At 34.6% G+C, this 11,552-nt stretch overlaps 2 protein-coding genes across 7 annotated transcripts; one reads left to right on the plus strand and one right to left on the minus strand.

Moving 5' to 3' along the window:
* Positions 1 to 189: 189 nt before the first annotated feature.
* Positions 190 to 5,682, minus strand: LOC124298670 (probable medium-chain specific acyl-CoA dehydrogenase, mitochondrial). 4 transcript variants are annotated; one of them, XM_046750989.1, is made up of 10 exons: positions 5,515 to 5,682; positions 5,298 to 5,376; positions 4,945 to 5,112; positions 3,254 to 3,354; positions 2,227 to 2,307; positions 1,702 to 1,832; positions 1,314 to 1,422; positions 1,099 to 1,239; positions 746 to 1,018; positions 190 to 556 (listed from the first exon to the last, which is right to left on the minus strand). In XM_046750989.1, exons 1-10 carry the CDS (start codon positions 5,536 to 5,538, stop codon positions 404 to 406), a joined length of 1,260 nt encoding a protein of 419 aa, XP_046606945.1. In that variant the 5' UTR covers positions 5,539 to 5,682; the 3' UTR covers positions 190 to 403. The 4 variants fall into 4 exon arrangements, with proteins under 4 accessions (XP_046606945.1, XP_046606944.1, XP_046606942.1 ...); XM_046750988.1 differs by lacking the exon at positions 3,254 to 3,354 and adding an exon at positions 3,781 to 3,881; XM_046750986.1 differs by lacking the exon at positions 3,254 to 3,354 and adding an exon at positions 2,790 to 2,890 and having other exon boundaries at positions 5,515 to 5,681.
* Positions 5,683 to 6,228: 546 nt separating this feature from the next.
* LOC124298671 (syntaxin-6) lies at positions 6,229 to 11,498 on the plus strand. Of its 3 annotated transcripts, none has more exons than XM_046750991.1 (7): positions 6,229 to 6,511; positions 7,348 to 7,550; positions 8,028 to 8,122; positions 8,237 to 8,296; positions 8,424 to 8,656; positions 8,782 to 8,876; positions 9,247 to 11,498. In XM_046750991.1, exons 1-7 carry the CDS (start codon positions 6,477 to 6,479, stop codon positions 9,396 to 9,398), a joined length of 873 nt encoding a protein of 290 aa, XP_046606947.1. In that variant the 5' UTR covers positions 6,229 to 6,476; the 3' UTR covers positions 9,399 to 11,498. The 3 variants fall into 3 exon arrangements, with proteins under 3 accessions (XP_046606947.1, XP_046606948.1, XP_046606949.1); XM_046750993.1 differs by having other exon boundaries at positions 6,231 to 6,511; positions 11,106 to 11,498; XM_046750992.1 differs by having other exon boundaries at positions 8,782 to 9,384.
* Positions 11,499 to 11,552: the final 54 nt, after the last annotated feature.

Raw genomic sequence — 11,552 nt, forward strand, 5'->3', positions numbered from 1 at the left:
TTTTACAAATACGTATAGATGATGCTAAAGTTGTCAAATCTAATGTCTCCTAAATATTGTATATTATACAGTCTACGACACTGATGAATGAAAAGTGATAAAGATAAGGAGAGAATATATTTACAATTTGAAATGGATTAGGAAACAGGTAGAGAATAATTTACGCTTCAGAAGTAAACTTCAGTCAAGTAAAGAGAATAAAAAATATATATTTTTTGTGAGCCTTATTTCACTAAACGCCCATATTTAAGACACACGCTATTTCATTAGCATTATGAATTCTGTAAGCAATTTTGTATGTACAATTGTATTGGCGGAAACAATGATGCATTGAGAATTATCTCAGCATTATTGGTGCAATGAGATATTATTATGATTTGTACATGTGATTGATATGATTTGATCATTTACCACCTTGTTGAGCCTCTGACAATAAAGCACGTGATATAATCATTCTTTGAATTTGAGCTGTACCTTCGTATATTTGATAAATCTTAGCGTCTCTCATTAGTTTCTCTACAGGGTATTCAGTGTTGAAACCACAGCCGCCAAATATCTGTAAAGAATCACACGTTGATACTTGGTGATTATACCTATTGGTGATTAAACACTAAGTAGTTTCAAATCAAACGTAAAAAACTGAATTCTACGTTCAACTTGCCATTTTGTATTTATGGATATGAATAAAAACTTTTTACGCAATGCTTATCGAATATACAATTGCAATTCTGGACTTGTGACAAACCTGTACTGCATCTGTGGCGCACTTATTAGCCACGTCTGCGGCATAACATTTAGCAATACTGGCTAGAAAGGTGTTCCTTTGGCCGTTATCGACAGCCCAAGCAGCTTTCATCCAAGCTAGCCGAGCTGTTTCGATTCCAATCGCCATATCAGCCAACAGGAAAGCTACTGCCTGATGTTCGGCAATGGGTTTGCCGAAAGTTTTTCGTTCCAGAGCATACTTGGTAGCTTCGTCCAGTGCTCTTTGCGCCAGTCCAACTGCACCAGACGCAACCTTGCAACGATGAAATAGTTTTCAAAGAATATGAAATTCCACGACAGAATTCTATTGGAGGAAAAAAAATAAACAGTTACCGGAGGACGAGTTTTGTCAAAAGCTCCCATTGCAATCTTGAAACCTTGACCCTCACCGAGCAAGACATTCTCCTGTGGGACACGTACATCTTCAAATGTGATCATGCGGGTATCAGATGCTCTTTGCCCCATATTCATTTCCTGAAAGTTTTATCCCTGAAAGTTACTTTTCTAACCGTGGGGTAACAAGTAAGTCATCCGATCATTAAACTTACTTTACGTCCAGGAGTTAGACCCGGTGTATCCCGCTCAACGATGAAACCAGTAAATGCCTTACTAGTCGGTGCTTTAGGGTCTGGATTAGTGCGAGCCAGAACAAAGTACCTATGAAAATGGAAAAATTGAATAGGATTAGAGTTCTTTTAATTTTGCTATAAAAGCTAAACTTCACATTAAATCAAAAATGCCGTTATAAACAAAGTCATGGATTTTCAGGAATATCAACTCTCTTACCACCATTCCTTTTGTCACAATTCATTCTATTAATCTATTCATTCAATTATTTTAGGCTGAACTGAATTTCGAAGTGCTTAAAATTGTACTTGCTAGATTGTAAATACACGTAGATAAATTTAAGGAGTAAATTTCTACCCTCAATATTACCAATTGGCAACACCGCCATTTGTTATCCACATTTTAGTGCCATTGATAACCCATTCATTTCCTTTTTTCTCTGCTCGAGTTTTAATGGCGCTTACGTCAGATCCAGCCCCAGGTTCGGTTACACAGTAGGCCTGCCATGAACGAATCATTATCAATTTATTCACTTACTATCATAGCCTGAAGAGTTCAAGTTATATCTTGGAACTCGTGGAATATGGCAATTGCCGACCCTTACAAAAAGTAAATTCTTCAATCACACAGATTTCCAGCAAATTTCTCGCGATATCTACACGCGTTCAAAGGTTATTCACAAGTCTCAGTACCTTTGATCCACTCTGTATGAAATGTGTAGCACGAACCTTGGTATTCAAATTGTGATGTGATTGAAAAAACAACCGAATTAAGAGATGAAAAAATTTTTCATTAATGAGTTTCTTATGTTGAGTATTAAAACACTAGTAAATTAGTATATACTATGCATAGAAGAATGACACACTCTGGTTCTTGAATAGAAGGGTAACTTACCGCTAGAAGTGGTTCGTCAATGAGTCTTCCCAAGTATTTCTTTTGTTGTTCTTTAGTTCCAGCAATAATCACAGGCATTTGCTATGAAATCAATTTTAACACATATTTAGGAAATACGGAATGTACTTTAAAACAGCAACAACAAGCGCAATAATTTTAATGTGACTAAGCAAAGGTTGTGCTTCAGTAAACTGATATACAGATGAACCTCATTACCAGATTTAAGGACATAATAGATGGTGCATAGACATTCTCAATTAAGCTGCAGCAATTTCTTACACAAAACAGAAGAGACAGAGAGCATTTATTTTCTTTCCCTACTTCGGATCCTCATATGCAAAAACTATTAAAATTAGAAGATGAAAATACTATAGAGTGAAATTTTGGCAATAAAGTTTAAAAAATATAAATTTGCTCATTCAAGACTGCACTGTAATTTACTGTGGAAATCAGTATGAGAGTATTGTTGATCGTGGTGAAAGGATGTTAATGTTTAGAATTAATTCATAAGTTAGTCAACAGAGAAAAAAATTAGTTTTCGATCGCGAGCAGAATGAACTTACGCCGAGACCTGATCCCTCCATTGCAGTCTTTATCCCTGTACAGCCATAGGCAAGCTCTTCCGCCACCATGCAACCGTCAAAAATACCACATTCTAATCCTCCTGGAATGTACCAAAAGCCATTTAATGTATCACATGTCATGGCTATTTTGGCATATCGCACGATTTTCGTTTCAATCTCGAAACTTCTCGTTATCGGGTAATGCTTTTTCCCTAATATATCTATTGGACCCACATGTCAATAAGTAATTCATAAAATATTTGATATCGCTTCGATGCTCCCATACAAGCCTCCAAATGTAAAGTAGAACAATATGTAATTACTAAGTAAGATAACCCACCAAGAAATCAACACTGATATTAATGATACGATGAATGACGTCCAACTCCCTTCGGCATGAATCCATATATCAGCTCAAGAACAATGAATTGCGATGGAATGTTACATTCACAAATGCCACTTACTCCTAATTTTGTGGATCCAATGCCACTAGCAATACCAGAGCATCCGTATGCAAGTTCCTCTCCAATCATACAAGAATCAAACGTATTCATTCCAATACCACCTGAATGTCAAATTAGTACTGTATACAATGTTACAACATTGTTCCATCTATTGCTATGCAATGAGCAACAAGTACTATGCTCATAATTTCCTATCGATAGTATTCTGTTTGTTTTGTTAACATAAGAATTCATAACATTGAAACATAAGATTGATTCAGTATAATAAAATGACTGAGGACATAAAAGTATAGTCGCCATGATAATGTGATGGACTGAACGTCACGGAAAGCCTGCAGAACTGTCGTAAGTATTAATTAACACTTTGTAGAAAGTAACTATGTCAACTTATATAATTTGGTAACAATCGGAAATCCACAAAAAGCTGAAAGAGGATGAACTAACGAGCCTGGATGAAACGGGCTGACTGCTCCATAAGCTTGGATCAAATTTTTAAGAATTCTTTTTCATCTCCGGCAGGAACTTACTCCTAAGTCTGTGGATCCAAGACCACCAGCTATACCAGAACATCCGTATGTGAATTCCTCACCAACCAGACACGTCTCAAAAATACCTATTCCCATTCCTCCTGAAGATTCAATTGTAATTGAAAGTGACCGTATTAATTTGGCTTTGAGAGAGAGCAAATTGGTTGTATAATTGTACGATTCCATGTTGATTCCTCATTCCCAATTAAAAATTGAGTATGAAGTAGATACTTCTTTTGATCTTCTGTTTTATTTGACTGTGGTAAACTATCAGCAATTATTATTATGTAATGTACAATTTCGTATAGTTGTAAAAACGATTCATTGCGGTATTTTGGCATATGTTAGGATACAGCACAGGAATTGATGTTGAGAAATGCCGTTTAATTGTAGTCTGGATGAATATTTTGCAAAAAAAAAAAAGGAATGCAGATATTTAAACGAACACAAGTTTTAGAATTCGAAAAGAAATTTAACTTTCGTTATACCACATACAAAAAAACTTGTATCTGATCTTGAACAAGTGTGTGAATTCTCACATTTTAAATAAAATTTTCAACCATCCATGGTAAACCAACATCAAAATATACTTAATCTTCTGATACATTATCAAACATATGGTTCAAATATCTTGACCTTGTTATTGTTCAAATATTATTGTTTTAGCATGACAAATCATTGATTAACAGATATCTTGCAGAGCGATCAGTGTACTACTATTCTGATTAGATAAATATTACTGCAAAACAGATTGGGGCACGTGTAATTATCAGAGATATAAAATAATCGCACATCACTATGGGTTAAAGTTCAAAACAAACTTACCATCCTAATTATTTCAATTTGGAATTAGCAGTTGTTCAAAAGGTTCAAGATTCAATATATTAAATGGTTGAAACGCTGAACGTTTATCCGAATGGAAATAATAATGGGATTATACTATGCCAGATGTATTGGAAAAACTTTGAACTGTGTACAAACAGTATTTGTCAGAATCGATACGAATCGATAGATTTGTTATCAAATTTGTAGAGAAATTGGTTGAAAAAACTTGTGTGGTATATGTTGCTTCAATTGTCGTTCATTTGGATGCCTCCAGCTTCAAATACACGAAATATCATATCATCGGAAGAAAATTCTTAGCCAAGGATATTTTGAACATACCGCAATGCTGTGGAATGTGTCCGTTCATGAGTCCCAAACCCCAGGCTTTCTTGACAATTTCCCATGGGAATTTTCCAGTTCTATCGTGCTCCGCAGCTACAGGAATTATTTCTTCTCTTGTGAACTTCCTGGCAAGTTCCTGCATTTCTCGCTGCGTCTCAGAAAGCTCTGAACAAAAAATATAACAACATTGCTTCGGCACTAATTCTGTACTCAGAATTTAAGTAATCAGAACAGTTTTATTTTCTTCGTAGAAAGTAATGCATATGCAGCTTGACATTTTTGCCATTGGATTACTCATAATACTAAACTGTTAAAATATAATGTAATTAATGTCAAAATTTAATACTAACGGAAATTGTAGCCATTTGGTACTGCAGCTTGAGAAGAAAAGGACCTGACTGCTGCTTGTCTCACTGACCTACTAATCACCTGCAATTAGACGAACAAATGAAGGAAAATAGTTTGGAATATCTGATGACGATGCAATTATCCCTACTAATATTTTAAACCGTGCGTACAGTCTTGAATATTAGTGAAAGCACACAACGTTCGACGGGGAAATTATACCTGGCTCAAAGACATCCTGAACATAAACGAGTCGATCGACGCTGGAGAAACGATTGAGGTGAGAGTCCAGCTACAACAGTTCAAAAGTTTTGAAACTCGAATGGACTTTAACCCAGAGATAAATACAATCAGCGGACAACGGTGATGGCCTACAATGACCAGTTTTCCATCTGGAGCTAAATACGTATGTAAACTGGTATAACCCAGTATAACCAGAATTGGATTGGAGCAATCTCTTGTATCGAGGCTGTCATTGGTTAATTCATTTGAACTTGGCCGGATTTAGCACTAGATGGCAACGCAGTTGATAACCAAGTATCACATTTGGCAAGAGCATCCAATATACCGCTAAGCGGTGAAAAGCGCGCCTTTTAAAAGTAGAATGCTTGTACTTAATGCGGAGCAATAAGTACCTTGGAATAAGTGAATGAGATGTAGTGAAATACAAGTAAAAATCAAGTAATTTCTACGGAAACATGTTAAAATAACTTTTATATCTGATGCATGAAAGTCTAAGCTGTCTATCCAATTGTCCGTTTAACGCATCGGGGAGTTTTTAGAGCTGGCAGCTGATTTCAGAACGCACCCTTAGCTACGTCGATTTGTAGAGCTTACAAACACGCGGTATATTTGAGAACTCGCGTTTCGGCCAATCGAAACTCGCGGCTTGTGGCTTGAGCTGGGTCGAGCATCGATCGTACACTGCCATCTAGAAGATCTTTGTAAGGGGTAAACGTCAAAATCGAATAAATAGTCGTCTGCAGTGGCAGACGTCATAATACACGACAGATGAGTAGAGTGGGGTGCGAGCAAGTGTCAATTTGATTATTGTTGTCGGTTTGATATAACAGTGCGGATTACAGTCTGTTATTTACTACCGATGATTGAGAAATTACGCTTAAAAATTTTTGCGGGTGCCACGGGGAGGCGAGAAGGGCCACCCTTTTAATTTCGGGGAAGGAATGACGCTGGAAGACCCCTTCTTTGTCGTCAAGGAGTAAGTTCACAAAATGGGGCTGACGTTATCAATATTTTCTTTGTTTTCTATACCTCTTTTATTCACACTTCAGCTCAGATACGCTGTTGCATCTGATATACTGTCAAATCACCTGGTTTATTTTTTTCTAAACAACAGGCAAAATTGTCATTCATCATTTACTATGTTTGTCAATACACGCGTTTCATGTGTGAGAATCTATTTAAATATCTCGGAATAAATTGCAGCACACGTTTTAAATTTTCGTAAACCGATATGTAAAATTACAAAAATTATTTTTGTCGTTTCTTCGTGTTCAAAATGTATCTTAGCATTATATTTCGCTAATGTTGTTAAAAAATAGCTGCGCTGCTTCTTGACAAAAAACGAATAATCATTATCAATTGTCTTCGTTAATATTGAATAAGGTCGCATAGTGTATACTCTGTGGATTTGCAACAATTTATATTCGTATTATTCTTACTATTATCGTCATTTACAATCCTACAACTTATACCCTGCACTTAATTATTAAACATATTAATCGAAAATTCATATGTTCACAATATTTGAAACGAGAAATAGATCAAGAGTATCAACTGTGAAAAATTTTGTAAATATATTGAATAAATGTCAACAATGTTTCGTATTCGAATTCGAACCGAAACACAGTAAAATATTTTAATTGGTTTCTTTAATAGATACACGGGTTGGAACCGATGTAAATAAATAATTTCCAATGAAGCAAATTTATGGAAGAATCAGAAAGTTACATGGCTACGATCTGTTTGAATAATTTAAGTAATTTTTATGTAGTAAAATTTTGTAAGGATGTAAAACAAAAAGTTGTCGTTTAGCGAGGTGTGCAAGGCTCTAAATAAAACACGAGCATTATACGGGCGTTGGACAGAGTTACAAGATGGGTCGAATGCAACAACAACTCCAACTGTAGTCGGAGGACTTCCGGTTTCGCGTGAAGAACTTGAGTGGACGACCACGGAATTGCGGAACGCTCTCAGGTCCATCGAGTGGGATTTAGAAGATTTAGAGGATACGATCTATATCCTTTTACTATTCTATGCTTTAACCTCGTGAAATTGTGTGTCAATAATAAAAAAAAAATAAGCAACAACTTTATGTATATTAATTTTCACGGTTTATTATCGACGAAAATTCTTAAACGTCAGATGAAGCTTTATTAGATGTTTATTAGCGTTCGCCGTCATGCCTGTAAAGTGCAATTCAGCACAAAAAAAAAAAAACTTGTCTGTCATAATTTTTGCGTAATCGACAATAACGCGCCGAAAATTGTATTGATATTGAAAATCAAGTAAGTTGAACCATAAATTAATTATTGAAAATATTTTACAATATTTTTGCTCTTGTCATAACCTTACAGGGAAATCGGGAATAGGCTAAGTTGAGAATAAACGTTTGTCTTTACTGATACTATTTCCTTCACAATATTCTGCACGTTGACAACATGTTTACACCATTCAAAGCTTAGCAAATATGTAAGCCTTAACTTCACACATACGTATCGTAGAAAAGAATCCAAACAAATTTAAAATCGATAATAAGGAATTAACCATCCGAAGAAACTTCATAGAACAGACTCGTGAGATGGTTAAGGTGAGGTTGTGCAGTTAAGGACTAACGTTTTTCTAAAATTTCCATTACCAACATTACATGACTCATCCTTCCATACTTCTAATGCACAATTGAGAGCCTCGTTCATTTTTTTAGATTATGAAAGAAAAAATGAATGTAAGCAGAGGACGAGACCGTGATCATACCGCGAGACAGGTCAGTATTCTTAACTGAAAACAAAGTATTGAATGCAAAAAGAAATTATTCGTTGATTTGTTAAGATTGTGCAATGAATGAATCCATAAAACTAGGAAGAAAAGTTGTTTATACCTGATTTTTACAGCCCCTGCTGGACAACAGTCCAGCAAGAGTTCCCGTCACTCATGGAACAACAAAGTACAGTAAGCTGGAAAATGAAATGGACAGTCCTAACCGGCAGTTCCTTGCGGACACGCTACAGCAGCAAAGCACAATGATGCATCAACAAGACGAGCAGCTAGATATGATTGGAGAAAGTATTGGTACCCTGAAAACCGTCTCTCGTCAGATAAATACAGAGTTAGACGAACAAGCTGTGTAGGTCTGACACTGTATTTAAAAAAAAACAAATTCAATAAGAAGTTAATATTTGATGCTAGTATGACAGTTCACAAGTAGCAAAGTTTCCTTAATGGAATATTTAATTTTTTAAATACTTCCAGAATGCTAGATGACTTTGGAAATGAGCTGGAAGTAACAGACTCAAAATTGGATGCGACAATGAAGAAAATGGCAAAGGTCCTTCACATGAGCAATGGTAACTATAACAATTACATTCCTGCTCCCACCACCTCATCGTCTACAGCATCCGACCTTATTTCTAAGCCTTCCTCTTTATCCTCTTTATCTAGTACCTTAACAAACTGTTTCTTGTGTTCCGCAGAATAGGACATTGGTAATAGTGTTCTAGTCATGTAAACATCAGCTACCAATCCGTGTAATTCCTAATTCTCAAGTTGATGTTGGTTTGATTTAACAAAAAATTTCAATTTGAACGAAACATTTTTCAACAAAGTTTGAAAACCAAATAATATTGTAATAACAGCAGCTTATGTTTACACAATTAATATACATTAACCAGTTCAGTCAGTGCAGTATCACTTTGCACAATTTTAATTTTTGTTTAGTGCATCGCAAGGTCAGAGAGAAAAATACGTGCAATTTAGCAAAATCTGATAACCTAAATCAATTGAGGGCTGGATGGATTAATGACATGACACTAAGAGTTTACAGTTTACAGCGGATTAGCCTGATTAAATGGTATTTTCCTCGTCTATAAAATAACACGATTCTTGGGGGTGAATATATGATTGAATACATTGAAATGAATGCATGTATTCCATTTACATGGCATAGTCTTACTCAAACGAAACACTTTGGTGCACATGGGCTACCAATTTCGACAGTATCCGGAATTTCGTTCTTAGCCACCTTTCAAGAAAGTAACTCAGATTTATATCTCCTATCTCTTGATGTGGGAATGTATAACACTGGGTAAGTTATAAATTCAAATCTAGTTTCCATGGCGAGTACTGTCAAAATCAGTCACCATGCATCCAACAAAAAGTGTCCTGTTGCAGCAAAACTATTCCACATGTGTGTAAAAAAAAGTCCTTTACCTAATATGTGCTTTAGACAATAATGTACCATCTATTTGAACAAGAAATGGTAAAGAAAAATTATAATGTAACTTTTCAAGAGTTTCAGCTAGTCAAAACTATGACGGTAGGTATTTTAAATACTATCATCCCAAAAGTTGTGTCAATATAATTACCTATTAGACATGTGGTATGTACATAGTTACCACTGTTAAAGGTCAGAGAAATATTGAACGGGATGTACACATGAGTTTTCAATTAGTAAGAGTAAAATTATACGTAGAGGGATCAGCAAATGGCATCAAATTTGCATAATGAAATAATGTCATTCCTATACCTAGTCTAACAAGACCTGAAGTTACAAAAATTTGTATACATATAGCATAGTGTTACGTTAGGTATTAAAATCATGTTGTTGACAACTACTATGATTATAATACATATGTTATGAAACTGTTGCAGAACTGATTGAAGCGTTGATTCAGAATTTATAGAACCGTAGAATCTCAGCTGATCATTCTGTTGTTGCGACTTCGGAAAATGTACTTGTATACCTAGATGAACAGATAAAACGTTGATAGTTTCTGGGAAGCGGATGTTAACTATTGTAAATGATGTTTTTGAAAGAAATTAGACATTCAATCCAAATATTCGTATTTGTTGAGAGATTTTAGAAAACTGTAATCAGTGGTCATTGTGACAAACTGAAAAGTAATTCATCTTAATCGAACACCAAATGATTACATACCACACTGAGTTGTATTGTACCCCAGACTACATATTCTAGTAAATTAAAACTTCCTTAAAAGTTGCAAAATATAAATTGAATACGTTTGCAGCTAATTTAAAGAAATGAAGACGATACTGTTCTGAAATACAATCCTGACAAAATCAACATTGTTAACTAGGCTCATTTTCAAACGCATATCAGTTTTAGATTTTATCAGTTACCATTTTTGAATAGTTAGATTTCTGCCAAAAACAACTTCTATAATATGGAATTTAGAGATGCTTGCAAATAATGAATGTTCAAAGGAATGTAAGAAGAAAATCTACACGTTAACTCTAACCATTATGGTATATATATACTGTACTGCTTGGCAGTGATTTAATTTTTTGATAAGTTTTGATTACACCTTTTAAGTTTAAAAACACTTGAGTCCCCAAAATGTTGTTGAATATTTAAACAATTTGAAAGATCTGATATTACAAAAATAATAATAAACTTCAATGTTAAGGTCTTCTTCTGATTGTTGGTATTAAAGTTTAAACTAGGGTAAGACTTATTTGTGTTTCAAATTGTTACATATTGTCTCTCACAAAATCAACAAAATAAAAAATGTAATTTTATAAGTGGCGCATGTGATGTTACTTTCCGTTTGTTTTAGATCGGAGACAATGGGTAGCCATTGGCGTCTTGACTGCGATATTGGTACTACTAATTATTTTGTTTATAATTAAGTGAATAACTTATTTCATTTTACAGACTGTTCATCAATTAAAGTGATTAATTTTCTTACTAGAATTTAAATGTAATCCAGTGTACACGTATACATATTACATACATATATGTATATGTGTATTATATATATATATGTATATTAACTTTTGTTAAACAGCATATTTATTTACCAGAGTACCGTTTTACCGAAGATAAATAAAAAGATATTTACGTTGTTGTTAGAAACAAAGTGCCATGTACCATACATATAATGTTAACTTGTCCTTTGTATAATGGAAGAAAAATCAATATCTCGTAAAATAAAGGTAGTCACCTTGAATTTTGACAAAAAACATTTTTTCTTTTCTTCTTAGTTGTAAAAATTATCAATTCC

This window comes from Neodiprion virginianus, chromosome 2 (assembly GCF_021901495.1).
Source record: "Neodiprion virginianus isolate iyNeoVirg1 chromosome 2, iyNeoVirg1.1, whole genome shotgun sequence".
Classification (NCBI taxonomy): Eukaryota; Metazoa; Arthropoda; class Insecta; order Hymenoptera; family Diprionidae; genus Neodiprion; species Neodiprion virginianus.

What these genes read in the sequence shown, in the direction of transcription:
- LOC124298671 (XM_046750991.1), top strand. Translation starts at nt 6,477, where the DNA reads ATGACGCTGGAAGACCCCTTCTTTGTCGTCAAGGA. An exon ending in AGACTCGTGAGATGGTTAAG is followed by an intron (nt 8,123 to 8,236) that starts GTGAGGTTGTGC and finishes TCATTTTTTTAG; the next exon opens with ATTATGAAAGAAAAAATGAA. An exon ending in GGTCCTTCACATGAGCAATG is followed by an intron (nt 8,877 to 9,246) that starts GTAACTATAACA and finishes ATTTTTGTTTAG; the next exon opens with TGCATCGCAAGGTCAGAGAG.
- LOC124298670 (XM_046750989.1), bottom strand. Translation starts at nt 5,538, where the DNA reads ATGTTCAGGATGTCTTTGAGCCAG. An exon ending in TCAGGATGTCTTTGAGCCAG is followed by an intron (nt 5,377 to 5,514) that starts GTATAATTTCCC and finishes GTCTAATTGCAG; the next exon opens with GTGATTAGTAGGTCAGTGAG. An exon ending in TTGACAAAACTCGTCCTCCG is followed by an intron (nt 1,019 to 1,098) that starts GTAACTGTTTAT and finishes CATCGTTGCAAG; the next exon opens with GTTGCGTCTGGTGCAGTTGG.